Source organism: Dermacentor albipictus, chromosome 1, assembly GCF_038994185.2.
Source record: "Dermacentor albipictus isolate Rhodes 1998 colony chromosome 1, USDA_Dalb.pri_finalv2, whole genome shotgun sequence".
Taxonomy (NCBI): Eukaryota; Metazoa; Arthropoda; class Arachnida; order Ixodida; family Ixodidae; genus Dermacentor; species Dermacentor albipictus.
In genome coordinates this window covers 156,256,887-156,283,541 of record NC_091821.1, presented here as the reverse complement: position 1 = coordinate 156,283,541, position 26,655 = coordinate 156,256,887, and the positions used below count along the sequence as shown (strand labels likewise).

At 46.4% G+C, this 26,655-nt stretch overlaps 1 protein-coding gene and 1 pseudogene across 1 annotated transcript in view; both read left to right on the top strand.

The window, feature by feature from the left end:
* LOC135916558 (ribosome biogenesis protein bop1-A) overlaps positions 1 to 26,171 on the top strand; it is an 86,250-nt gene extending 60,079 nt beyond the window's left edge. The window contains exons 15-17 of the mRNA XM_065449981.1: positions 5,835 to 5,919; positions 8,756 to 8,863; positions 25,965 to 26,171. Of these exons, the coding sequence (XP_065306053.1) occupies positions 5,835 to 5,919; positions 8,756 to 8,863; positions 25,965 to 26,118 (347 nt within the window). The 3' untranslated portion in view covers positions 26,119 to 26,171. The remainder of the gene's footprint in view (positions 1 to 5,834; positions 5,920 to 8,755; positions 8,864 to 25,964) is intronic.
* On the top strand, positions 13,711 to 16,934 carry LOC135916579 (tigger transposable element-derived protein 4-like; annotated as a pseudogene).
* Positions 26,172 to 26,655: the final 484 nt, after the last annotated feature.

Sequence of the window (26,655 nt, the reverse complement as noted above, 5' to 3'; positions counted from 1 at the left end):
AAATGTGATCTTTGACGCTCGTAGCAATGGGCCTCGTTCTCTGCTAGTTGCAGTTTGTGTGAGTTTCATGAGTCAGCAAAACCTGCACAGCACTATGTGATAACGAAACTACTGAAACGCAAAATTGTGGGCGGCGCAGAGTTCAGCGAAAACGAAACCTTTCACTAGCCCACATTACATTCAAGGGTAACCTCAAAAGGTATTTCGTGTGTGTGTGTTTGTGCGTGCATGTGTGTGTGTGTGTGTGTGTGTGTGTGTGTGTGTGTGTGTGTGTGTGTGTGTGAATCTAATATAAGTAGGCAAGTATCACTTTCTTCCATCTTATAATGCAATGCAACAATCTTTTTATTGTGTGTGGTTGAGTGCTAGTGACAGAATTATAACGAGGAATCATTAAGCCATCGGGCTAGTACTTGAATGTCCTGGTGGAGTCTCAAATTGTGTCCTGCATTTACAGTTGAACCCACTTATAATGATACCGGCTTTAACAATATATCGGTTACAACAATGAAAAGCTGCTGCACCGTCAAGTTTTGCATGGTTTCCATGGGGAAATAACCTGCTTACTACGATGCCCCGATGTTGCATTATCGATTTTAATGATGAAGCCTGGCTGCTGGGTGCCCGAGCTGAAAGGTAGTGAAATGTGAAATCGTGGAAATGAAAGAAAGAAGACGAGAAATTCTAGCCGCTGCACGATGGCCCGCTGCTTCAACAACCGCTGTGCGCTCATTTTCCAACCATCTCCACGCGCCTCTCTCCCATCGCCCTTCCACCCCTCCGAACATGAATGGCCTGCGCCCATAGTTCTATGCCGTGCCACCCCCCAAAACATAAATGGACCGCACTAACTGCGCTGCTCACTGGCACCTCATTCAGCGCAGTTCTGCAAACAGCTTAATCGCTTGCATTCATCTTTGTTGGTTGCTTCGAAATCGTTCCTGGCCACGTGGTTTCTCAGCCTCGTTTGAGGGCAGAAACAGAAGATGGCTGATCCGCCCGCTGGTCTTTGGCAATGCACGTCGTTGCCGGTGAAAAGAAAGCGCATGGCTATAGATTTGGAAACTAAGTGCTTCTAACCGATGAGGTGATCGTCACGAATGTGCTTGCATCGGGTAGCGACGGCGACAACGGCAGCAATGATGCGGCAGGGCAGGCTGCCTCAATGTTGTCCTCACAGGAGGCCTGGCAGATGATTCAGTCTCTCCATGGCTTCGTTTTCATGAGGTATCTTCGTTGCACTACGTGGAGCACTTGGATGCCTTGGAGAAGGATGTAGGCAAGCTTCGTGTAAAGCATGCAAGGCTGACGGACATAGGGTTGTCTCATGCAAGCCAGTGAGAAGTATGTGGTGAGGTGCTTGTGGTGATCTTGCCTCAATGTTTCTTTTGGATTTCTCAAGCTGACAGGCTGCCGCGGCAACCTTTTCTCCTTTTTTAAAAGGCCCCCTTTGGGGCCACTAAAGCGATGCCTCGGCAGTGCTCGCATATCACTTGCCACCAGTGCCCCCCTTTGCATTTATTATACACCTAATGCACCGCCTATAGAGGCGCCACTGATAGCCACCTAGCGGGCGCTTCCAACAGTACGCACAGGAGCAGTAGCAGACGACACCCCTTTGCAGCAAGCATGGCTGAAGTTGGCGGCTGCGATTTCTTTGTTCGGGTGCTAGACTGCTTCTTCTGCGGTGATAGCTGTGGGGAAGACGCTGACCTCTGTGGGAGGAGGTATGAAGACGCTGTTACCAGTGTTTGGGACGACATGGTCCACATATGTTCCAGATGCGTCCCGCAGACAAACGCCATAAACCCCATTTACGTGAAGTGGAGCTCATGTTAACTAGCCGTTAAATTTTGTTGAGTAATGCAATGTCTCGATCGTGTTTTTTTTTTTTTTATTCTACCCGTGCCGTAACACTGTTTCTGTACCTGAAAAGCACCCATCGTTAGTGCAGACTTATATCAAACAAATCCGCATGGTGCGGTGTCTGCATATGCTGTTGTGATTTATCTGCCGATTAATACATGTGACATTGCTGAATAAGTGCAGTCAAAGTCACTTCAAGAAGAGCAATTGCAAATTTATTGATGGAAATGCATACACTAGTCAACGAAGTCACGAAATGCACGAGTTAATAAAAACGCATGTTAGCGCTGTACCGCTAATGCAATTCTGCTGCATACGCCGATGAACTGCCGTCCCCGCTGCAGTTTTTGCAATTTTAAATTCCTTAAGGGAGCTGCTTGGAAACATACAAACCTAAAGCCTGACTAACTCTTCAGTACTTTTTTTTATGTTACTAGAAAGAGGTGCCACATGATACATTTAAAAGCAGAGCAGCGCCAGTCAATGTAGATGAGCGCTGGTGGCAAGGTCGGGTTTAGTCCTCTGCGGCGTAAGCATAGTAAGAAAGAATTCAGATGAGTACGAAATTCACATGCAAGAAGGGTCTACTTTGGAAACAAACAAATCGCTCGGCGTGTTAAAGGGAAGCTGAAACACTTTTAGAAAAAAATGAGTTCTCTGCGGCATTCTACAGTTTTGAGTCCCCTGAACACAAATATCTGGTTTAAAAAGGGCGAAAACAAACGCAAGTGGCTGTTTTTTCAAGAAAACGCGCACCAGCACCTCAGGGCATTTCGCAAACGCCGCTGTTGCCCATGATTGGTCGGGGCCGCTGTGACGTAATTCGCGGCAGTCGCCGGTCGGTGCCGCCGTTTCAGAGCGTAGCACGCTGTTCTATCCTGGCTTCATAGCTGAGTTGTAAGCATTGTGGAAAGTTCTCGCTGTCTCGGGACAGCTTGTATTTTCGCCGTACATGTTCGAACCGACAGCCGATACGGAAAACGATGGCGGCAACGACGATGTTGAGTGTGCCTACAGCGAGAGCGATGTGTGCACCTTCTCGCGCGTTGGAAATCTTAGCTGGTACGTATCTTGTTTTTTTCCATGTAGCTGCACGTTCCAATGACGGGAGAAAAAATTCGCTAAAGTGTCACTGGGAACTTGCTGCTGGAAGAATGCCGAAGCACTAACTTCCCATTAGATTGTAAACACGGGTGCAATTCCGCGATGTCAAGCACCTTGCCGCTGCTTGTCTAAAGTCCCGTGGTTTTTTTAGTGTTGATACACGATTGCAAACATAAGTGCCGCGTTTCAAAGCGTGCACATGCAGTGCTGCGAGGTAAAGTCATGGAAGTTACTTATGATACACATCCAGAGATGGCCAGAGGTATTATATGTGCAATATTCATACTATGGTTCGACGACTTTGCGATTGTGGCTCGGTCAAGAATCGGTATGCGTGCTCCATGCTAGTGTTGACATAAAGATATAAGGCAGTTTTAGCACCGCCTTGTGGTAAACACGATAACTGCAACCGTACGTCGAACGTCACTAGGCAAGCCTATACTCCATTTCATACCTCAGGTGCAACGCTGTGGAAGCTGTGCACGAAGTCCGGTCACCAAAATTTATTACTGCGCGCGTTTCCGTCTATGCTTCGCAGCATGCCAGCGGTGCTTACTCGCGCGAGCATGCACGTGAAGCTGCCGTGACGGGCTGCAATTGAAAGATGCCGAAAAGAATATTGATTTAAAAGAACATGTTAGCAGCCGTATAAGTACACGGATTGTTTCTGTGGGTAAATTCTTTTTTTTTTTTTTCATTCAGAACTGAGCTTATATATAGAAAGTTTTCTCAAAAATCGGGTCAAGAAACACCGAACTTTTTCTAAGTGCGAACGCAGCCACTGCAAGAAGTATCTCAAGCCTCCACAGCATTGCACTTGATGTATGAAACGGAGTATAGCAACGCTAGCAACAACGCGTTTCCGCATTTGTCGTAAGGCTATCCGACTATCACTGAAATGGTCTGAGCACAGCACAGTTGATTTCGTCGGCACGAACTTGTCTCTCCTCACCGCACGTACCCACTGCACTGCAAGCTTCTTGTCCTTCGGGAACCTGTGAAACACCACATCGTCTTGCCCACCTTTGTTCGAGCAGCCGAATGCTGCACAGAACGAGGGCATGTTGGGGGCCCTTGGCTGTAGGCACTCACGCAGCACAGAAGGAAAGAACAGTTTACGAAAATCGCAAAAGAAAACAAACGCGAGTGGTGGTGGCAGCAGATTTCTCGTAGCGTCGTTCAGTAAAGCACAGGACGGAAAGAGGCATGCCAGCACATGCCAGCACGCCGGTCCGGCAGCTCGGTTCCCGCGAATGACGTCACTCTTGCCGGTTCTCTCCTCTGGCAACCACCTCACCCGGAGCTCCGGGAAGCAATGGGGGTGTGTCCGCGGGGGTGATTTAGAAAGCGATTTCCGCCCCTTATATTAACAAAACGAAGAAAAAAATTTCGGAACCGTAAATTATTAGGTTTGTTCTTCCCAATCCCAGCAATTCATGGAAATTGAAAACCGTTTCAGCTTCCCTTTAAGTCTGCTCAGACAGCATCGAGGTGTGATGACTTCCAAACGTGACGCGATCTTTTCAGCGACAAATGGAACAAAAATACCATATGCAGCAACTATTAGCAATTCTCGTACTGAACTACCTATTTTCTAAACACATTTCCAAAAAAACACAATATCTAAGATGTCCTCGGGAAAGAAGCGCTTCCCTGGTATCATTCCGATATGACACAGCGTGATTTATGCTTTTAACAAACGAGGCTGGGTGAAAACTTCGCAGCTCAAAAGAATCAACAAGAGTTATGCATGACGCAACTGGCAACAGTTAAACACATAAAATAGATGTAAGAACATGAAGTGCGCGACAGCTGGTGCGAGGATTTACCAGGCCACATAAAACCAACAATTTCAGTTCTTGCAAACTTCAGTAGCTTTAACATACAACACAATGCGCTTTTGAAGTGGTGCTGCCTAGATAGCGCAACGCGGTAAAGAAGCGGAAAACAATATAAGTGGCAAATGGCATTCCGAACTTTAGCGAAATGCCTTTAAACCGTGTGCTGCACTGCAGACGAACTACAGTGCGCACGCGTCTGATTATGATAGAGTGGGAAAAAACACCGATGCGACAAAGGAAAGGATAAGACTAGAAATGTCCCGCTGAAATTACGATCCATAGCTACCGTTGCTCCCACTGATGAGGCTCTGCAGGGAATGATTAGAACTGTATCGCCAGCACGCTTTTGCCGGCACGTTTTCGTCGGTATTTGAGCCCCCCACCCTGCAGCAATTCTTCTTCGACATTCCTTAAAGCTTTGGCCACCCCACACATGCGAAGGGTGTTGCCTATGTTGCTCTGAAAACATGAATAAGATAGAAAAGCACTATCAACGACACAACAAACTACGGCGCGTGGCTGGCTCCTCTCCCGTGTGTTCTGTGCAAGGCCGCCACCAGTGGCGCATCCATCGGCACGCAATACGCGTATAGCAGTGCTATTCTTTAACGGCGACAGCCGCGGCTTGTCACATACGATCGGAGCGCCCAGAAAGCAGTTCAACAAGTGAACACAATCAGCAGCCTGTTGTGGGAAGGTGGTAGGGAGGGGCACTGGGCCTCCCTGCCGTTATAGTTTTCTCACGTCAGCTCTGCCATCCCCTATTTTGATTTTTTCATGCAACTTGGTTATAATAATTATCGGTTATTACAATGGCATTTCCGTGGCACTTGAATATTGTTATAAGTGAGTTCAACTGTACCTTGATTTCTCTATTGCTAAAGCTATGTTATCGATAATATTGATACCTTAGACATTCTCGAGCATTAATCTATGACTTTAGCTTGACTTAATATTTAGTGTCCTTTTAATTCTCTAGTGAAACGTGCAGGCTTATGTATGTTTACCATGTTGTTTTTCTAGGTGACAATGTCATCACTGGCAGCTTTGAGAACAGGTTGACTTGGTTTGACATGGACCTTTCTGTGAAACCCTATAAAACACTACGGTAAGAAGCTCTAGCTTGAATAGTGAACTGTGCATGATCCTGTATCGGCGATCTGTCAAGATGGCGAGTAGGTTCTTGTAACAGCTTATTGTAAATCTAATATTCATTTAGTGCCTAAGACCTGTTACGACAGAGGTAGAATACGTAAGGAAGTGTTAATAGCACATAGAATTGGCCAAGAGAGGCTACAAGCTAAATATGTCTCTTTACTTTAAGCAAGACATCAACCTAGTCACTAGCAGGATCAACTAGCAGGATCAAAACACTAGCAGGATCAACCAAGTGTTTTAGCATGAGGCCTATTGAGCTCTTTGTTTATATGAAACTTTCATGGCAAATTTCACATGTCAGAGCAGGGCTTTTCCTTGTGGCTTTGATTTGTTGTGGCTGTGTAGTGTAAAGTTATGCAGTTCATGAGGTGTGCTAATTAATATATTTGAAATGATCTGTAGTTTTGATGCAGTATGTACTAGCGTAATGAAAAGTAATAGCATAGAAAATGTTGTAACGTTTCACAGACACATCATGCTAACATTGTGCAGTATTGATATTCTGGTATTGCTCGTGTTGACTTGAGTTTGACTGAGTTTGACTTGAGCTCAGAATTTATGCACACTTCCTTGGATCAAGTTTTCCAGCTGTTTACCTACTTCTTAACACACCTTCCATATCACAGTTTTTATGTCCTGGCTTCCTAGATGCACTACTATACAAGTACTGACTGAAGCTGTGGGAATACATTATTTTAAAGTATATGTAGTATAGTACAGCAACTGATAAGTCATGTGCTGAGAATAAACATACAGGGCAGCTTGCATATGTTCTGCTAGCATATACAGGATGTCCCAGCTAACTTTAACCAGAGTTTAAAGACATGCAAATGCCACGTAGCTGGACAGAACAAAGGTAATGTTGTTTGCAGTCACTTGGAGATACTCAAATTATTTTTTAATTCCACCTAATTCGATCATTAGTTTTAATTAACAAATTTCTCAAATATTATAATTAGATGAAAAGTGTCAATGAGAAATTTGTAGAGCAACATGAAAAACTCCCTATAGAGCTTTCTCTTGCTCAATACGGGCTACATAAAAGTGTTTTTCCGAGCATGAAAGAAGCCTGCAGATGCATGCAAAATTGCCACGCGACTGGCCGCTCGAGGCACTTTGTGTGTATTCTCAGGCTTCTTTTATGCTCGGAAGAACAGTTTTATGCAGCACAGATTGAGCAAGAGAAAGCTGTATCGGGAGTTTCTCATGTTTCTCTACAATTTTCTCATTGACGCTTTTCATGTAATTATAATATCTGAGATGTTGATTAATTAATTAGGACTGATTGTGCAATTAAGTAGAATGAAAAAAATAATCTGAGTATCTCCAAGCTACGGCAAACAATATTACCTTGGTTCTGTCCAATTACATAGCATTCGCATATATTTAAACTCTGGCTAAAGTTAGCTGGGACACCCTGTATAGCTGCAACACAGCACCGGTTTGTTTTGTCAGTCTAGCTTAACGTCACGAAAGCTTGCCTATATTAAAACATCCCTTCATGTCATATTGGTGCATTGCAGTTGCTGTAGTTGAATGTCAAGTCCACACGGTCTTTCAGTTCAATTCAAATTTTACTATTCTATCGTTTTTTTCTCCATTAGCGTGTCATTGAAGGTGTCCGTGTGCACAAAGGAAATGAGTGCTAGTCCTTTTCAACTTTGAAATTTTGCGTTGCTGTTTTTTAGTATACTTGCTTAGCCTGTTTCGTGGATAAATCAAGGACCGATTTTTTGGACATGCCCAATAGTTCGGACGCTTCACGGCACTGCCACGTGCCCCATAGAGCCATTGTATAAGAACGTCTGAAATTTAAGATGCTGAAACCCTTCGCCATCCAATTTTTCTGACTCGTCATGACTGCAGGTGTGAAACAGCATTAATCGAAACCACTACCGTCGCCATTTTGAGTATCTCGCAGCTTCTAACGAGCGCTCTCACACACCAATGCACTGGCAGCCGTAGCCACCACCACAGCAACGCTAGGCCTTAGCTGCTTTGACGTTCGCTACCAAGCTTCCTGCAGTTTGGGGCTGTGTTTTTCATTGAAAGAATTCGCCACTGTGAACAATGGCACTGCCGCCGCACTTGTCATTTTTGCCGAAAGCTTCGAATGGCAGAAAGCACGGCAAAATTCAAACGTTGCATTGTGCCGGTTCCTGAAAGTCAGCTTCGCCGCAGTACAATGGTATTGCGCATCGAAGCATACTTGATATATTGCGGTGAAGCATACAAGAGTTGAAGGGGGCCACTGTCACTGGACACAGTATGTATCCCTTAATTACCATATACATGCATGCACCCGCCGTCTCCTGTCACAGTACGAGCGCCAACATGTCTAATAGGTGTACTGGCAAGCCTTCACAGCTACTTCAGTTGTGCCTGTGGCAATTTGAGCTCTTGGAGGCAGTGGAGGCAGTAGAAGGCATGCATTCATTTTTTTCGGACAGCCCGACTTTTGGACATTTTCGTGGCCCCTAAGGAGTCTGGAAAATAGTATGTTGACATATTATAACTTCTGGTTTTATCGCAGATTGCAAAAGTGCAATTTGTCTACATATCTCGAACTGTCGATTTGTGAAGACGAAAATATTTTTGTCGGCATGCGGAATAAAATTTTTATTTCAACATAGATCCTTTAGTTCAATAAAGGGGATGTCAAGGTGAAAGAAGCAGTTTGTGCTAGCATTTAGGCAAATTGCAATTGTTGACATGATGAAAATAATTTGTTCTCGGTCGTTACTTCAAACTTTTGACATTAGTAATATCTCTTGTGCTTTTCACAGGCACCATAAGGGAGCAATACGACAGGTTGCATTTCATCGAAGGTATCCACTGTTTGCTTCGGCATCAGATGATGGCACTGTAATCATCAGTCATGGCATGGTCTACAGGCAAGTTATTTTTGCTCATATTGAGGCTGTTATTATTGCGATAGCAATTATATGACACTCCAGGTGCATTTCCACCGTCGTCGTCGTCGTGATGTTCCATATAAAGTTGAAGTGAAATAACATCGTGACCACGTGATGTATGCTGTGCGTGCGAGGGTGAGCCAGCGATGGTGGCTTCATCTTGTGCGTGCAAGGGAAGAAGGTGGGGAAGAAGTGGCTGGCAGTCTTCCATCGTGTGCAAGGCACCAGGGGCGTTCTACTCTGGTGACAGCTGTGTATGGCGTGGCCGTGCTGGCCCTATCTTGAAAGTGATCTGCGATGGGGACAGAGTGTGCCGAGTGCTGATAGCTTTATGTGCGCTGTGCTCTCACTGCTTAGTTCACATTGAAGCGAGAGAGCATGAAAGTCAGTTCACTCGTTGCCACTGCCCCACTTTCTCACGTCAGCGTTTTAGCAGTGAGTGTCTGTGGTCATCAAGTGAGATGTGTTCATATTTGCTTGTGCACGCGTGACACCATGCTTGTTAATTTGGTTAGTAAATTAATGCCTAAAGGTTTATACGGCCGATAAAACTGCTATCCTGACATCATATAGCTGTCTAATAGTTTGCTATTGCACTCGATGCTTCGCCTTTCGGGCCAAACTGCAACTTGTTTTACAGCAAGAAGCATTAAGCTGGCAGCAGTGGCGTCACTAGGGACAGTGGCACCCAAGGGCGGTGGCCCTCCATGACCCCCACCCCCCCACCCGCTCGTTTGAAGCAGCAAAGCACAATTTTATCCTCATGGCTTGCTTCAGCATGGAGTTTGTTCTGTAGCTAACCACTAATGATTTTTAATTATTTTTCAAATGTCCAAAGTAATGAGTGCACTACTCAACTCCCGATTTAGCATGGCATCACATAGAAAGCGCATATTTTGTATTTATTAGCAGGGCATAAGAATAGGAATCTGTAATTCTGTTTATTTCAAAAAAGAACACTTCTAAAGAAAATAGAGTAAATAGTTTTGTCAGGTGAATGTACAGTAACATAAAAATAAAAGTGCACATAAAACACAAGGAATCCAAACTTTGAGAGAGAGAAGCTCTTTATTAGAAAACAGATTTTTGCCAGTATGTATGCAACCGCTGAAATGCTGCTCTGTATAGGGAGGGGGAAGGAGATTAAAAGATTCCAGAGGAGAGTAGAAAACGAAGCAAGAAAATAAAAGTAAATATGAAATGCGCGAGTAAACCCTGATAATGACATTTACGGATGGTGGGTGAATTCAGGCCTTTTTATATCGTATAGTAAACTTTTAAAGCTTTCCGAAAAGACCAATTTCTTGTAGATATTGGAACAATAAATACAAGACCTACCGCTGTTTTGAAGAGCCGGGCATTGGACCATAGATGATAGGTAATGTTAGTGGATCGTGATAAATCATGCCCATTTGGTGCTCAAAAGACCATCTTCCGTCACGATACGCAAGACATGCAAGTATTATGTGCTCCACTGTCTCTAAACTGCCACACTTATCACAGTAGGAATCAGTGGTATACCCTATGCGATACAGGTAACTGTTCGTCAATGCAACATTCAGTTACAAAGTCCATGTTTCAATATCTCTAAGCGACGAGGAAGTGGTCGTGGAATTCTTGATCTTGCTCCAGGATCAATCAATCGCGTAAAGTTATCTTGCTAAAGTGGCAGATTCCACAGGTGATCTTTTTCTTCATAGGAGTATTCTTTTGCCATGTCCAATGTGTCAGCATTTGTGAAGTATAATCTTGAAAACTTTGTGGCCACTTCCGTGTAAGAAAAATCTATCGGTGACTGTACTTATTCGCATAAAAGGTTGAATTTCAATATAATAAAATTTTGATATAACGAAGCATATTGCCGATTTTGGCAATTTTGTTATATATCAAGGTTTAACTATTTGAAAGCAGTCTGATGGGTCGCTGCTTGGGGAATTTCCTTTTTTGCTCTGATTCTAGGGATATTGACACATTTCCAGTGGTGACAGTGCCCAGGGTGATATGTCTTGTGATCTAATCGGCCACACCGAGCAGGAATTGAGATAGATATGCTTTTCAGTGCCTGCCCAAAGCTAGACATAGCACTGGTTCTAGAAATATTCTTGCACAAATTTCCTCCCACAAGCAAGAGAAAACTTACAGCTCAAAACAATGATCTTCGAGTCTGTCTGGGCCTTCTGAAGGGGTCATCCCGCTTAGGAACAGTAGCAGAAGCTGGATGCCGGCCTCTTGACATGCTGTCTTCGTAGGAGACAGTTCGTATTCATCTCAAAAACAAACTTTGAGCATGTAGAAAGACCTGTAGCGATATATGCATGCACAGTGTGTGCACAGCGTATGCAAAGCCACATGTGGTACACATTTAATGCATAGTCACATAGGTACAATGAAACCTCTATGCAAAAAAGTAGGTAAAATCGGCTGTTTGGTTCATTTTACAGTCCAACCTTAATATATAGAACAGCACAGTGATAGCGAAATAGTTCGATACAGCCAGAATTCGATGTATAAAATCACGTAAAAAACACATAAAAAACTTCTGCAAATCAATCAGTGAACCGAGGGTGGTGTGATTGAGGATCGTTGTTCGAGTGCATGTCGGTTGCGCCACGTGCAGTTGGCCTAGGCAATGCTGACTTCGTCTGCCGCGCAGAAGTCAGGGCGGCCTAGGCCAAACGCATGCAGCACAACCGAATGTGCACTCCAAACAACGATCCCCGATCGCGCCCCAATCGTGGTGAAGGTAATACACACTTGAAGCTTCACACAAAGTATTTGTTTATTTGGCTGAAAGTACTGCAGCAGTGTAGTCTGCTTCTTATTGGTAGCAGCGTGCTTAAAGGGCCTCTGAAACGGTTTGGACAAATTTTGTAGATGCATAGGGTACAGCTTAAGTAGAACATTCGCACCACAATTTAAATGAAGCGTTACATATTAATAGAGCTACAAGCGATTACAAGTTACCCTCCTCCCTAGCCATGCTTTTCCCCCTCAACTCGTTCGCTGAGCGATCGGGGCTAAGCTCTGCCTACATTAGTTCTGCGTCACGATGCGACATCACATCGTCCACTTCTGTTTGTTTTGGAGCCTGCCCCTACCCGCGTGAAAACTCTGCACTAACCGCTTGGCCATCGACTCCAAGCGAGAGCTATTGAAGCAGCGTGCGTTGCGAGCATTCTGTTGTAGCGCCGAACGTGTCTGGTATTCCGGTAATAACACACTAGCTAAACGTTTCGACGGAACGGTGGAGGCATAAATTCAAGCTGATGAAGGAACTTTAGCGTAGACGTACGTCAGCTGCTTGATCGGTCTCTACGGTCCAGCCACCCGTTGGCCCAGAGCTTAACCAGCCAAAGAAAGAGCTAATATTGCTCTAACCAAGTGTAAAATATTTGAAACATTTACAAAAACGTGTTAACATTTACAGTCCTGCGAAAAATTTACACCAGCAGCAAAGAATACATTTTGTTACTGCTACTGTGTGTGGTTGAGCTCTATGCCACCAGGTGGCTGCACCGTGCAGACCATTCACATTTGCGCCCCTGTTCATCCCCTGAAACGACACGCAAGGGGACATGGCCAGGCCCTGTCCCCTTGCGCTTGCGTTTACCCTAATACCGGACTCGCGAAACGCTATTGCATTAGTAATCTTCCGGTGTAAAGTGACGGCCGCAGTCGCGCAAATCCTGGCGCAAATTGGATAGCGGCAGTCCAATGCACTTCTGCTGTGATCTCCAAGTCCGTCAATCGAAGCATTTCGAAACACTGTCAATTACAAAGTATTGAGTGGCGTCTGCCAAGGCATCTATGAGTAAGCCCAGTGAGCACATGCTGTTACGCGTCTTTGTGGATGCAAGTGCAGACGGCCAGTCCTCGCGAGGCGCGGCAGGCGCAGAGCACAGCAGCGAAGATGAGTCAGTGCGACAAATGCAATGCATTGTTGACATTGTCGAACTAGCCAAGCTGCCACGTGCGTACCCCTCTACGTTCGCATGACGCCCTCGGCACGATCGCAGCAGTCGGGAACGCCCATCGCACCACTGCTATCTTCAGGAGTGTTGCAGGAAAGCTCACCGCCTGTCAACAGAGGACACGTGGTCTGGGGTGGAGGAGTTCGATATATCCATTTTATGTCCGACCCCGTTCGAAATAAAAAATAAAAAATGCATGCGATTTTCCAGGTGATATAGAAAGTGTACAATATATGCAATAATTCTATATAACCTTGTTCGATATATCGTGGTTTGACTGTATAGAAATTTCATTATACAGTGTGGTCCACTTATAGCGATACCAGATATAACGATGCACCGGTTATAACGATGGGTCAAGGTAATAGTGTCATTTTATGCATGAGGTCTATGGTAGAAAACACCATATATAACAATATGTTATTCACCGCATATCGGATATAACGATCAAAATTTTGCCATCAGGACAGCGTTTGCCATGCAGAATAATCCTGACATTTGTGTTGCTTGGTTTCCTTGAAATGAATGATGCCAAGACGGGGCGATGTTCACCTATGCAAATTCGTATCTGCCGCCGTTACCGCGCTGCACGTCCCGCCCCGCCCGTACCACCCATGCACCGCAGAGCATTGTGAGTTGGCGCAGCGTGCCACAATATGGCGCCAGCTTTTTCACGTTTTTGCGCCTCGCTCGTCACCCACAATCGCACCAAAAGAGAAAGAGAGAAAACGATAAAAAAGGTGAAAATTGAAGCAATGCAGTAGCACCCATCCCCCAACTCAGTCCCTCTCGCAGCGAGCGCAGTAGTAGCTACACAGCTGAAGCCACCAAAGCAGCGGACAGCCCAGTTCGAAGATGGCGCTGACAAAGCGCAAAGCTGTGTTGCATGACATGAACATGCAAATTTTGCAGGATTTTCTACGCGGCTTCAAGGTGAGTGCCCTTGTAAAGAAATATGAGCTCGCTCAGTTGACAATATCCACAATTCTGCAAACGCGGAAGCACCACGATTGTGAAGGCAAGAAGTATTAGTGGTCATGCCCATCAGCAGAAAAGGGTTGGGGACCCTTTGTATGCCAATGTGGAAGAGCCGCTTTATCATTGGTTTATCACAAACCGCGTGCATAATGTGTCAATCAGTGGGCCAATGCTTCCTGCCAAAGCGAAAAACTTCGCTTTTCTTCTGGGACGGTTACATTTTGAGCTTGGAGGAGGCTGGATTCAGCATTTTAAAGAGCGGCATAGCATCGTTTATAAAAACGTGGTAGGGTAAGCAACGTCCGTGGATAGGCAGGCGAAGCAGCAGTGGCTACTGACAAAGCTACCCGGAGTGCTGTATACGTGAACGAGGATATTTACAACTGTGACGAAACTGCTCTTTCTTTTTTTCAAATGTTGCCGTCAAAGACACATGCTTTTAAAGGAGATACATGCCCGGCAGGAAGCAGTCTAAACTTAGGATGACTGTGTTGCTGTGTGTTAGCATGTACGGGAGCCATCACCTCAAGCCTTTCATTATCGGACTATCCAAGAAGCCAGCATGCTTGAAGAATCAGCATATCCCCGTCCGCTATCGCAGCAATAAGAAGGCGTGGATGACCCGTGACTTGTTCGAGGAGTGGCTGCTCGAGTTGGGCAGCATAGTTGAAAATCAAGGAAGAAGAGTAATGTTGCTACTGGACAACCGTAGCGCACATAGCGTTAACTCAAAGCTGACATCGGCCAAATTGATTTTCTGCCTCCCAACACAACAGCAGGCCTGCAGCTGTTGGACGCCGCCGTGATAGCCAGCTTTAAGGCTTTAGCCAACTTTAAGGTTGGAGTCATTGACCGTATAGCTCCTGGCACGTCAGGCCATGCAGACGGGCCATGCATACGGGCACCCTCACCTGAAAATCAGCCTTTTGAAGGCCGTGCGCTTCATCTATGGTGCGTGGTATGAGGTGAAGCAGTCCACCATACGAAACTGCTTCAAAAAGGTTGGCTTTGTGTGGCAGGACAAACCTACTCCCCCCCCCCCCCTCTTTCTGATAGTGAAACCAAGGGCCAAATCTTATAACGGTTCGGTTGGGGAACTTCGTGTGGCCTCACCTGATTGGCCAAAATTTTGGTTACGTCACAGGTCGTCAGAGACAGCGGGGCGGTATCGCAATTTACGAATATGTCATGCATCTGCCAATCACCTTCAAAGCGAACCGGTCGTAGGAACTGGCGAAGAGGTAGTCCGCTTTGGGTTCCATTGCTGTGGCTTGGCTGTTGGCTTGCGACCTTGGCCGCGTGCACCGGTAGCGCGACCCCGGAGACACGCGGTAGTCGCGCGCTCGTGCTTTGGTTGCTTCGGAGGCTATTGCTTGACTTCGTCGTCTGCTTGGCGTTGCTCTTTCGGTGTCGACCACGGCTGGAAGTGCGATACGCGTTCGAAGAAATGACGGATGATGAGTTGCACTGCCCTTGGCAGCTTGCTAAGTAGACCTTTTGCAGGCTACGCTATCAAATAGAAGAGACTCGGGTGCAAGCGTACCAGCGATCATTCCACGCAGAGGAAGGAATATTGCACACTGTGGTTCATCCTCACTGGTCTGCAGCTCTCAAAGGTTTGTCGGACGGGAAGCATTTATCGGAATGGCCTAGATCTCTGCTGCCGACACTGTCCACAAAGTTGCTCTCACAATTACTGTGTTGGCTGGTAGAAGGGCTGGGTCAGCTTTCCCGTGACCTCCACTTCAAAGCCAATGCCAAGGAGATAATTGCATGGTGAGATCGAATTGCCAGTGCTATCGCCAGCGTGAATAGCTGCAGATTGCCGTTCAGCAATCAGAAGGGTTCAACCTAGGCTGGTTCAGCACTTCCTTCGTTTGGCTAATAAAACTATACAGTCAGGATGGGAAGATATTGTGGAGATCTCTCATTTGGCTGCCCTTTTTTTCTCTAGTTCTGGGAGTGCCGCACTTTGTTCCTCAATTTCACAGCAGAGCGCGCACCATCAGCACCACGCTTTTCATTTTACTTCGCGCAGGCAATGCAGGGCTCGTGTATCGTAATGTTCGATTTCAAGTTCCACTGCCTCTATCACGCCACGCGCCGTGGGGCAGATCGCAGGAATAGTGGCAGCGCGGCGTCGAACGGCTCATGTCCGAGCCGATGACGAAGGACGAAAAAAGAAGGAAAATTGATATAGTCGGCTAGTAAAGGTGTCCCTAAGAACCAGTTCACAGTTTTGTCACGCTCGTTACTTAAGTGCTGGCAGTGTGTTCCTGCTGCGTGCACCGTGCGAGCTCCTGGTAGCAGACGGCATATAGCACTGCGCTCTGCCAACTCATTTACGCTAGCGATACCGCCTGTCGGCTGAGAATGAAAAAGAATGACATTAATAAATTACTTCTGCATTGCGTAAAGGCCCGGCACCACACGTTTATACTTCAGAACTTGGCGTATAATATTTAATTTATATTTTACATTTATTTAGCCAGCAGAAACATTCTGCAATTCCTCGATTAGCTCGTCATATAATGACGTACACTTCAGAGGTGGCACCCTCTCATCGTCACGTCCTTCCCTTCTTCCACCACCGGCTTAGGAGTGACGCATCTAGTGACATAAGCGGTGAAGCAAACGGTTCGTTATAAGATTCGGCCCCAACATGGTGGATGCCGCCGACTTAACTGAGCTCTGGGAGCACGTCGCTACTGGTGACACAGGTGGTGCGTCGATGGAGGAGTTCTTGACTGCAGACAGTGCTGCCTCATTCTGCGAGATCACTAACGAGGCAATCCCCGAAGATGTGCTGGCACGACAGACGGCAATGTTGTGTGACGGTGACGACAGCAGCAGCGACAGTGACAACAAGATCGACAGTGGCTCCTCGACCCCGACCCCGATGTTCACGCAAAGTGCATTGTCATCGATTGACTCCTTAATTGATTTTATTCATTCCAAATGATTGCTGCCAGTGTTCGCGCAGCAGCTGGAAGCTATGCATACCGCGGTTGTGAAGCTGAAACTGCCGCGAAAGCAAGTGCAGATTTCAGATTATTTCAGCGCGCCTAACACTTGACAGGATCTTTGGTGCTAAAAATAAAGTTTTGTTTTTCACAGCCTTATTTCTACAACATCTATTCTTTAGTGCAAGTGGCGAATTCGGCTTCAGAGCTACAAAAGTTTTTTTGGTAGCTTTTTCTTCTTCTTACTATTATTATTATTATTATTGGAAGTTCAGATATAGCGATCATCGGTTATAATGATCATATTTTTTGTATTTCTTGATATCATTATAAGTGGACTGCACTGTACTGAAATTCACCCACCATGGTTGCTTTGTGGCTGTGGTGCTGGCCTGCTAAGCACAAGGTCGCAGGATCAAATCCTAGCCATGGCGCCGCATTTCGATGGGCACAAAATGCAAAAACACCCTTGTACTTAGATTTAGGTGCACTTTAAAGAACCCAGGTGGTCAAAATTTCCAGATTCCCCCACTGCGGCATGCATCATAATCAGATCGTGGTTTTGGCACATAAAATGCAAGTTGCTAAGGTCCTGGGAAATCGCCGAGGTCTTACCAGACCAGAGCCAGCATATTCTTGTGGCTGCACCACTAAGCTACACTGACATCGTTGCGCTGCCCCAACAGGTGCCAACAGCTGCACCACTCAGCTACGCGGAAGTCGTCGTGAGGACCCAGCCACTCTCTTCAAGTATGCCTCTCTGTTCTGCCGACTTCATGCCTAGGCCCTGACGGCCGCCTGCCGTGCAGTCATGTCATGTGACATGGATGGGACCTGCCCCTGCAAGCCGGTGGCGTACTCCCGACAACCGGCCAATATGCTTTGTGCGCAGCTTCACCGGTCACGTCGCACGTTTTTGGAATTGTGCGCAACTGCCCAGCGCCGCACCACCCTTGACAAGCCAGTACAACCGTCTATATTACGACCCCCAATCGGCTATATCGCTGACATTGCACCGGATGACAACTACCCGCCATTCACCTTCTCCACACCATCGCTCACTTTCGCCCATGCGACCTTGCCTCATCACTCGGGACGAGGAAAACTAATCGTCGCAGTCGAAGAGGCAAGGGCTGCGGCAATGTCAAAATTTGAAAGTCCTCGCTGCAGTCCCTCAAACATAATTGAACTTTTTTTTAGGTTGTTCGCACATCTGCACTTGTGTACACAGGAGCCGCTGTATGTGTTATGAACGCTAAGCTTTGCCGCTTACTTTGGAAAGTCGCGATGCACCTTTCTAGACTCTCTCTGCACAGCCAGTACTCAGCATATTCACCCCTTGGCGGCTTGAACTGCTTGTGTTGTCATTGCTGACGTTCGATACGCCATGGAATTCATCATCCTTTCCTCGTGCTCTCATGATGTTACCCTCGGCTGAGATTTTCTCTCGTGCCACAACGCCGTTATTCATTGTGCACGGGCCGAATTACAACTCTCGCCGCTGTTGGATTTGTTGCTCACTGACAATTCTTCGCTTTCGAGGAAACTACTTGTCCAAGCCAACACCCTCATTCCTCCGAACGCCTTAACGGTTGTGCCCATGTCCTGCAGCGGAATGTCAGATGCCATTGCACTGCTTTCTCACTCGAAAAGGTCTGCTGCTGCCTTTTGCGACAATGGACATCACACAGGGCTATAGCACCATATTCATTTGCAACCCGTTTCCGTACCCTATGTTGCTTCTCCGAGAGGAATGCCTTGGCAGTGTAGAAGCGATTGAGGAAGTGCAAGTTATGGACATGCCCAGTGACAATTACTGTGCTAGTTCTAGTGCACTCAGTGCTGTTTCTACTTGTGACCTATCACCCAGTGATTTGTTCGGTTCTTCTATTGCTGATGACCTTACACCGGACCACTGGTCTCATCTTTCATGGTTCTAGAAGGATTTCGTTCTTTCGATGTCTGACAATCTTCCTTGGGCCGGGCGCTAACTCTGACACGTTGCTTCCATACTGGCTCGCAACCGCCATTGTGACAAAGTCCGTATTGTGTATCCCCTGCAGAACATCGTGTAATCAATCAACAAGTCAACGACATGCTTCGCTGGGAGGTCATACGACCTTCCAACAGTCCATGGGAATCCCCTGTCGTCCTAGTTACGAAGAAAGATGGTTCTGCGCAGTTTTGTGTGGACTACTGCTGCCTCAACATGATCATTCGCAAGGACGTCTATCCTCTCCCACGCATAGATTATGCGATTTACAGTCTACAAGGCACAGAATTATTTTCATCTCTAGATTTGCGCTCAGGGTATTGGCAAGTACCCATAGCAGACACCGATCAGCCGAAGACAGCTTTTGTGACACTCGACAGCTTATACGAATTTAATGTAATTTCTTTTGGACTTTGTAATGCACCCACAACATTTGAGCGCATGATGGACACAGTTCTGCGCGGCTTGAAGTGGCACATGTGCTTGTGCTATCTTGACGACGTTTTTGTTTTTGCTCCTGACTTCACCATGCACGCAGGTCTGTTTTAACGTATTTAACTAATGCAGGGCTACAACTAACCTCAAGAAGTGCCGATCTGCTGCTCAGCAGCTGACCCCTACCCCTACCGAGGTGCACACAGATTTCAGTGGTGTTGGCCTCAGCGCTGTTCTTGCCCAGCTCAAACAGGGATTTCCTGAATATGTTGTGGCTCATGCAAGTCGTACTTTTACAAAAGCTGGGACGAATTACACTGTCACAGAAAAAGAATGCCTGACCATCATATGGGCTCTTAATAGGTTCCAGCCTTATTTGTATGGCCGTCTATTTGATGTAGTCACGGACCATCATGCACTATCAGGGTGTCTACCAACCGGGAAAACCGGGAATTCTCAGGGAATTTGAACAGTCTGGAAAAACTCGGAAAACTCAGGGAAAACTCAGGGAATTTGTGCTTCTATCAGGGAAAATTAGCTGTAACTTTATTGAAAGGGAACGAAAGTCGTGTTAATGCTGGCTCCAGTAACAGAGGAATCGCAACGAATCGTCATTGACGCCGTGTCATCGGCACGATGTATTTTTTGGACATGCCCGATAATTTGCACGGTTTTGCGGCACCACCACGTACTCCATATAGTCAATGTATATTGCCCCGACTGCAGGTCTGAAATGGCGTTAATCAAAGCCGCCACCGCCGCTATTTTGATTACCTCGCCGCCTCGAACCGGCACTCTCGCAGGCAGATCCGCTGGCAGCCGTAACCACCACCGCGGCAACGTTAGGCCTAGCTGCTTCTATGTTCGCTATTAAGCTTCTTGCCGTGCGGTGCCGTGTTTTTTATTGAAAGAATTCGCCGCTATCACCAATGGCACCGACTCCGCCTTTGTAATCCTCGCAATTGGCTTTGAAGCTCGCAGAGCACAGCGCGTTGCGTAATGCCAGTCTCCGAAAGTTAGCTTCGCCTCAGTACACTAATGTTAGGCGGTGAAGCATAACAAGCCTGGGAAGGGGGCAATTGTCACGGGACACAGTATGTATTCCTTAAAGGGACCCTGAAACGATTTTGGCGATTTTCTACAAATGTACTGAGTCGTTAGAGTAGGTTCTTCTGATCATTAATTGATGCATCTAAGTGCTCTGCGTAAAGCGTGTAATTTATTATAAGGTTTTAAAAATACCCATCGCTGCTGATCGCAGCGCACTGCTCGGCGGAATTTTAAGCCGCCCCTACCCATATGATGCAAATAACCCATATTACGTCACATGGGCGAGCTATCTGATTGGCTGACCAGGGCGCGTGGTCGATAATTTTTCCAACTTTGTGGTGAACAAATGATGCTCGTAATAGTTGGAATGTTAGTTACTTTGTTTTTGTAAAAAGAAAATAACTTAAAGAGAATACACAAGAATACTTTTTTAGTACACTTCAGCACTTCCGGCACACAGCAAGTGTCGTCTGCTTGTGTTACAACGTACTCCATTTTGACGAGAGCTCCGCGGTCAGAGTCGGTCTCAGTCTTTTCGCGAGCACTATGATTCGACTTTGTTGCCTTGTGGACTGCAAACCTAGCGACCTGCAAACCGCGAGTCCAGTATTAGGGCAAACGCAAGCGCAAGGGGCAGGGTCTGGCCGCTTGACTGTGCCGGGATGAGCCACGAGATGAGCAGAAGGGCAAATGTAAACGGTCTGCACGGTGCAGCCACCTGGTGGCACAGAGCTCAACCATACACAGTAGCAGCAACGAAGTGTATTCTTTGCTGCTGGTGTGTATTTTTCGCAGGAATGTAATCCTCAACACGTTGATTTAAAAATGTTTAAAATGCTTTACACTTGGTTAGAGCAATATTAGCGCTTTGTTTGACTGGTTAAGCGCTGCGCCAGCAAGTGTCTGGACCATGCAGACCGATCAGGCTGCTCACGTACGTCTACGCTAAAGTTCCTTCTTCAGCTTGAGTTTATGCCTCCAGTCATTTGACGAAATGACCAGCTTGCCTGTTGTTAGCGGAGTACCGGACACGTTCGGCGCTACGACAGAATGCTCGCAACGCACGCTGCTTCGATAGCTCTCGGTCGACGGCCAAGCGGCTAGCGGAGAGGTCTCGCGCGGGAGGGGGCGTGCTCCTAAACAACCGGAAGTGAGCGATGGGACGTCGCATCGTGACGCTGAACCAGTGAAGGCGGAGCTTAGCGCCACTCGCTCGGCGAGCGAGTTGAGGAGGAAAAGCATAGCTAGGGAGGAGGGTAACTTCTAATCGCTTGCAGCTCCATTAATACGTAACGCTTCACTTAAATTGTGGTGCGAACGTTCTACTTAAGCTGTACCCTACGCGCCTACAAAATTTGTCCGAACCGTTTCAGGGGCCCTTTAATTACACATGCGTGCACCCCGTCTCCCGTCACAGTACAAGCCCTGATATGCCTAATAAGCGTACTGGCAGGCCTTCAGAGCTTTTTCAGACGTGCCTGTGGTAATTTTAGCCCATAAAGGCAGTTAAAGACATGCATTAATTTTTTTCAGACTGCCCGTTTTTTTTTTTTCAATTTTTTTTTGCGGCCCCGTCGGAAGTTCGAAAAATCAAATGTTGACTGTACAACTGACCAAGAGGATGCTTCAGATGATCCATGTGGTGAAAGCGTGGTAGAAGGAGGATGAGAACAGAAAGGACCGACGCACTGAGGAATTAACAGGAAAGGAAGGGTGCCGCCGCCTTTTTGAAGGAGCTTGAGCTAAAAAAACTAAGTGTTGGCTGACGCTGAGACACAGGTGTCCCTCATCCAAACCAAAATAAATTGTTTAAGCAGTGAAACCCAACACTGAGATGTTGTGTACGGGCTGAGAGTATGTCAGGGCAGTTGAGGTTGACTTCCCAGCTGCTGAGAGAGAACCTTAGATGTGACAAAGTTCAGGACCTCATACAGATGAGCTTGCTATCAGTTGATAGAAATAGCTGATATTAAAAAATATTTACTTATGTATGCATCTCCTTTTCATTCATATTTGAAAATGTTCGACTCAATTTGGAATGGGCTTTACCATTTCTTTCGCTGTGCATTTTACTAACACCTTCCTTCTGTTTTCTTTTTAAATAAAATAGATATTACTCCTTACTATTCAAACTGGATTAAGTCATTTTTTGTTTCAGCATGCTTACTAGAGAGTGACAGCATCGGGCAACGTGGTGTCAGCCTGTCTTGACATAAAACAAAGTTCTGGCTCATTCAGGGAATTTCGCAAAGGTGCTCAGGGAAAACCTGGAAAACTCAGGGAATTTGGAAATTTCAACTTAGTAGACACCCTGACTATGTTGGCTGTCATCTTTGAAAGATCCCTCAGGCCGCCTTGCCCGATGAGCACTTCGCCTGCACGACTACAATATCCGCATGCTGTACTGCACCGGATGCCAGCATTCTCGCGCCGACGCCCTCTCGCACTCTCCCTTGCCTGACAACAATTCCTGCTGCTCACTATCCCATTTTACCATTCCTTCACTCGACCTTACCACCATAGCATCTGAGCAGTGCAAGGACCATTAGATTACCTGTGACCATTGAAGCAGTGCAAGGACCATTGGAACCAGAAAGCAAGTCTTATAGACTTGCTTTCTGGTTCATTAGCACCACCAACCGCTTGCACGCTGCGTCGTCAAGCTCACCATTTAGCTATTCGCGACAACCTGCTTCACCAGCGCAATTATAACCCCGATGGGCACCAGTGGTTATTAGCAATACCTCGCAGTCTGCGTTCCGACATATGTGCAGCTTTCCATGCCAATCCACAATGTGCACACTTGCGAGTTTTCAAAACTTATCAGCGCCTTCGACAGCAGGCAAGGGATGTACAGCTAAGTTCAGACGTTCATTCGCTCTTGTCCCAGTTGTCAGTGCCGGAAATCTCCACTCTTCCTCTCGTCAGCTGGTCTGCAACCTTTACCTTGCCCTACCCGGCCGTTTGGGCGCATCGGTATCGATTTTTACGGGCTTCTTTCTCTGACATCAGCTGGAAACCGCTGGGCCATTGTGGCTGTTGACCACCTCACACAATACGTCGAAACTGCCACCCTCTCGGCAGCTACAGCGCACAATGTTGCCTCCTTCCTGCTTCATCCATTCATCCTGCTTCATGGGCCACCTGAAGAACTGCTCAGTGATCGCGAACGTGTCTTCCTATCCGAAGTAGTTGAAGTCATTCTTAAAGAACGCCACGTTGTTCATTATACAACTATGGCATAGCATCCTTAAAGGGACCCTGAAACGATTTTGTACAAACGTACTGAGTCGTTAGAGTAGGTCCTTCTGATCATTAATTGACACACCTAAGTGCTCTGCGTAAAGCATGTAATTTATTGTAAGGTTTTAAAAATGTACATCGCTGCTGATCGCAGCACACTGCTCGGCTGAATTTTGAGCCACCCCTACCCATGTGACGTAAATCACCCAATTGAAGTCAGTAGGGCGAGCTATCCGATTGGCTGCCCAGGGCACTCCATCGATAATTTTTCCACCTTTATGATGAACAAATTATGTTCATAATAGTTGGAATGTTAGTTCATTTGTTTCTATAAAGAGAAAGTAACAGAAAGAGAATGCACAAGAACAATTTCTCACTACACTTAAGCACTTCTGGCACACAGTAAGCGTCATCTGCTTGTGTTACAACATGCTCCATTTTGACAAGAGCTCCCCGGTCAGGGTCAGTCTCAGTCTTTTCGCGAGTGCTATGATTCGACTTTGTTGCGTTGTGGACTGCAAACGCAGTGACTGGCAATATGTCAAGCTGCAACATCGTGTCCCTCTGTAAGGCAGCAGACGAGTGGACTGGCTGCAGCGCATCGGACTGCTGCTATCCGATCGATGCCAGAATTTGCATGTTTGCGGCTGTCACTTTACACCGGAAGATTACTAACGCAATAGCGCTTCGCGAGTCTAGTATTATGGTAAATGCAAGCGCAAGGGGCAGGGCCTGGCCGTTTTACCATGCCGTTTTACGGGATGAGCATGGAGACCGATCAGGCAGCTCACGTACGTCTACGTTAAAGTTCCTTCATCAGCATGAGTTTATGCCTTCACCGTTCCGTCGAGACGCCTGTGCTTACCGGAATACCAGACATGTTTGGCGCTGTGACAGAATGCTCACAACGCATGCTGCTTCGATAGCTCTCGCTTGGGGTCGACTGCCAAGCAGCTGGTGGAGAGTTTGGAGAGGCTTCGTGCACGCGCTCCTAGAGAACCGGAAGTCGACAACACAACGTGCCATCATGACGCAGAGCTAATGAAGGCTGAGCTTAGCCCCGATCACTCGGCGAACGAGTTGAGGAGAAAATGCATGACTATGGAGGAGGGTAACTTGTAATTGTCCGTAACTCTCTTAATATGAGACGTTTCACATAAATTGTGATGCGAATTATTCACTTTAACTGTACCCTACGCATCTACAAAATTTGTCCGAACCATTTCAGGGGCCCTTTAAACCAATGGCCTTGCAGAACGCTTCAACCGTGCGCTCGGCAACATGCTTGCAATGTATGTCGCCTCTGACCACAAAAATTGGGGTGTCATTCTGCCCTTCGTAACCTATGTGTACAACACCGCTACTCAGAGCACCACCGGCTTTTTACCCTTTTTCTTACTGTACGGTTGGCACCCGACTGTACGGTAGGCACCCGTCGCACACCATTGACACAATTCTACCATATCATCCGGATGCATCTGAATGTGTTCCCATTTCTGCCATGGCAAGACATGCTGAAGAGTGCCGCAATCTTGCACGGGCCTTTACCTCCAATGACCAAGAGCGCTAGAAGAGCATTCGCGGTGACACCACCTCTGCACCCACCTTTCTTCCCGGAGCGCTTGTGTGGCTTTCTGCTCCTTCCGCTACACCTGGGCTCTCTTCAAAACTACTGCCCAACTATGAAGAGCCGTACCGTATTTTCAAGCATGCATTCCCCTTAACTACATGATCGAACCCATTGAACTGTATTCGGACATGCACAGTCGTAGTCGAGGCATCGTCTACGTAGAACGCGTCAAGCCCTACTTTGATCCACTCATAGTGAGGAGCTGTTAGGTCGCCGGCGGCTCCCTTTTCATTCCTGGGGGTAATTGTAGCGAAGAAGAGGAACACTATAGTGGGCCACCCTCTCCAGCGCTTTCTAGTGGGTCAAGCTCTCTAGCGATGTTCTCAGGGAACGCTGCTCATGCTAAGAGTCCGTGCCCTGCGCTGACGGTCAGCCCAACCACTGGTGGCTAATAAACACCTTTACAATGTTTTGAAACTGCTGCCATCCTGGAAATTCATTTCAAGTGGATACCTCCTGCAAGCTCACAGGCTACAATTCATAAATTGCTTTATGTGCCGTAAGGTTATCAATTACAAAGTTAATTAGTAATCTTTTTAATTATTTGAATATGCGTTTCGATTCCTTGTGCTAATAATGTCTGCCTCTTGACTAATCCAGCTCAAGGACGAGAATGCTATCTGCCACAGGCAATTTTTAAAAAGTTTCTAAAACTTAAAATTGATCACAGCATGTTAAAATTGCCTTGGTCCATAAAACTATGACTTTATCCGCATAAAGTGCTGAATAATCCTATGGTTGGCAACCACTAAGGAGTGCCTTTTGTGTACATGTACTGAAAGTGAGTTTTAAAGATGATACCTCATTTTATTTTCAGTGATCTCATGCAGAACCCTTTGATTGTGCCTGTCAAGATCCTCCATGGTCACTCAACTCAGAAGGGCATGGGTGTTCTTGATTGTGCTTTCCACCCACATCAGCCATGGGTGCTTACTGCCGGGGCAGATGGGACATTGCGCCTGTTCACTTGATGTCCATTGCTCTATTTCTTTATGAAAAATAAAATGGTTGTATATAGCAGAAAGCAGGTGTGAAATACTGGTCTGTCTGTACTTTATCCACATCAAAAGAACAATAATGACATCAACTGAAGTGACAGCATACATGGACATGGTGCACCACTAAGAAATGGAGTATCTGGGGCAGTATTCCAGGGCAATCACTTTTAGGGATACTTTCACTTGCCAAACATGTCAGCATCTACTCTTGATAGCAACCCTCACACTGTGCTAAGACAGTGTGTTTGGCATTGTGCCAGGAATGCGGTCACGTGCAGATGAAAAAGCATCTGGCACAAAATCTCTCGAAAGCAAAGGTGTTCCTGAAAGTGATTGCCCATGAATACAGTCTCTGGCCTATGTTAGAGCCTACAATTGTCCTTGTTCCTGTGCTGAAATAAAAACAAGGTACACCTACTATTTACAAATAGCAGTGAATGCGGTTCTAAGTTACACCTCTGTAAATAATTACTGCTTGAACATAATACCACAAAGTGTTCGACTTCAGAG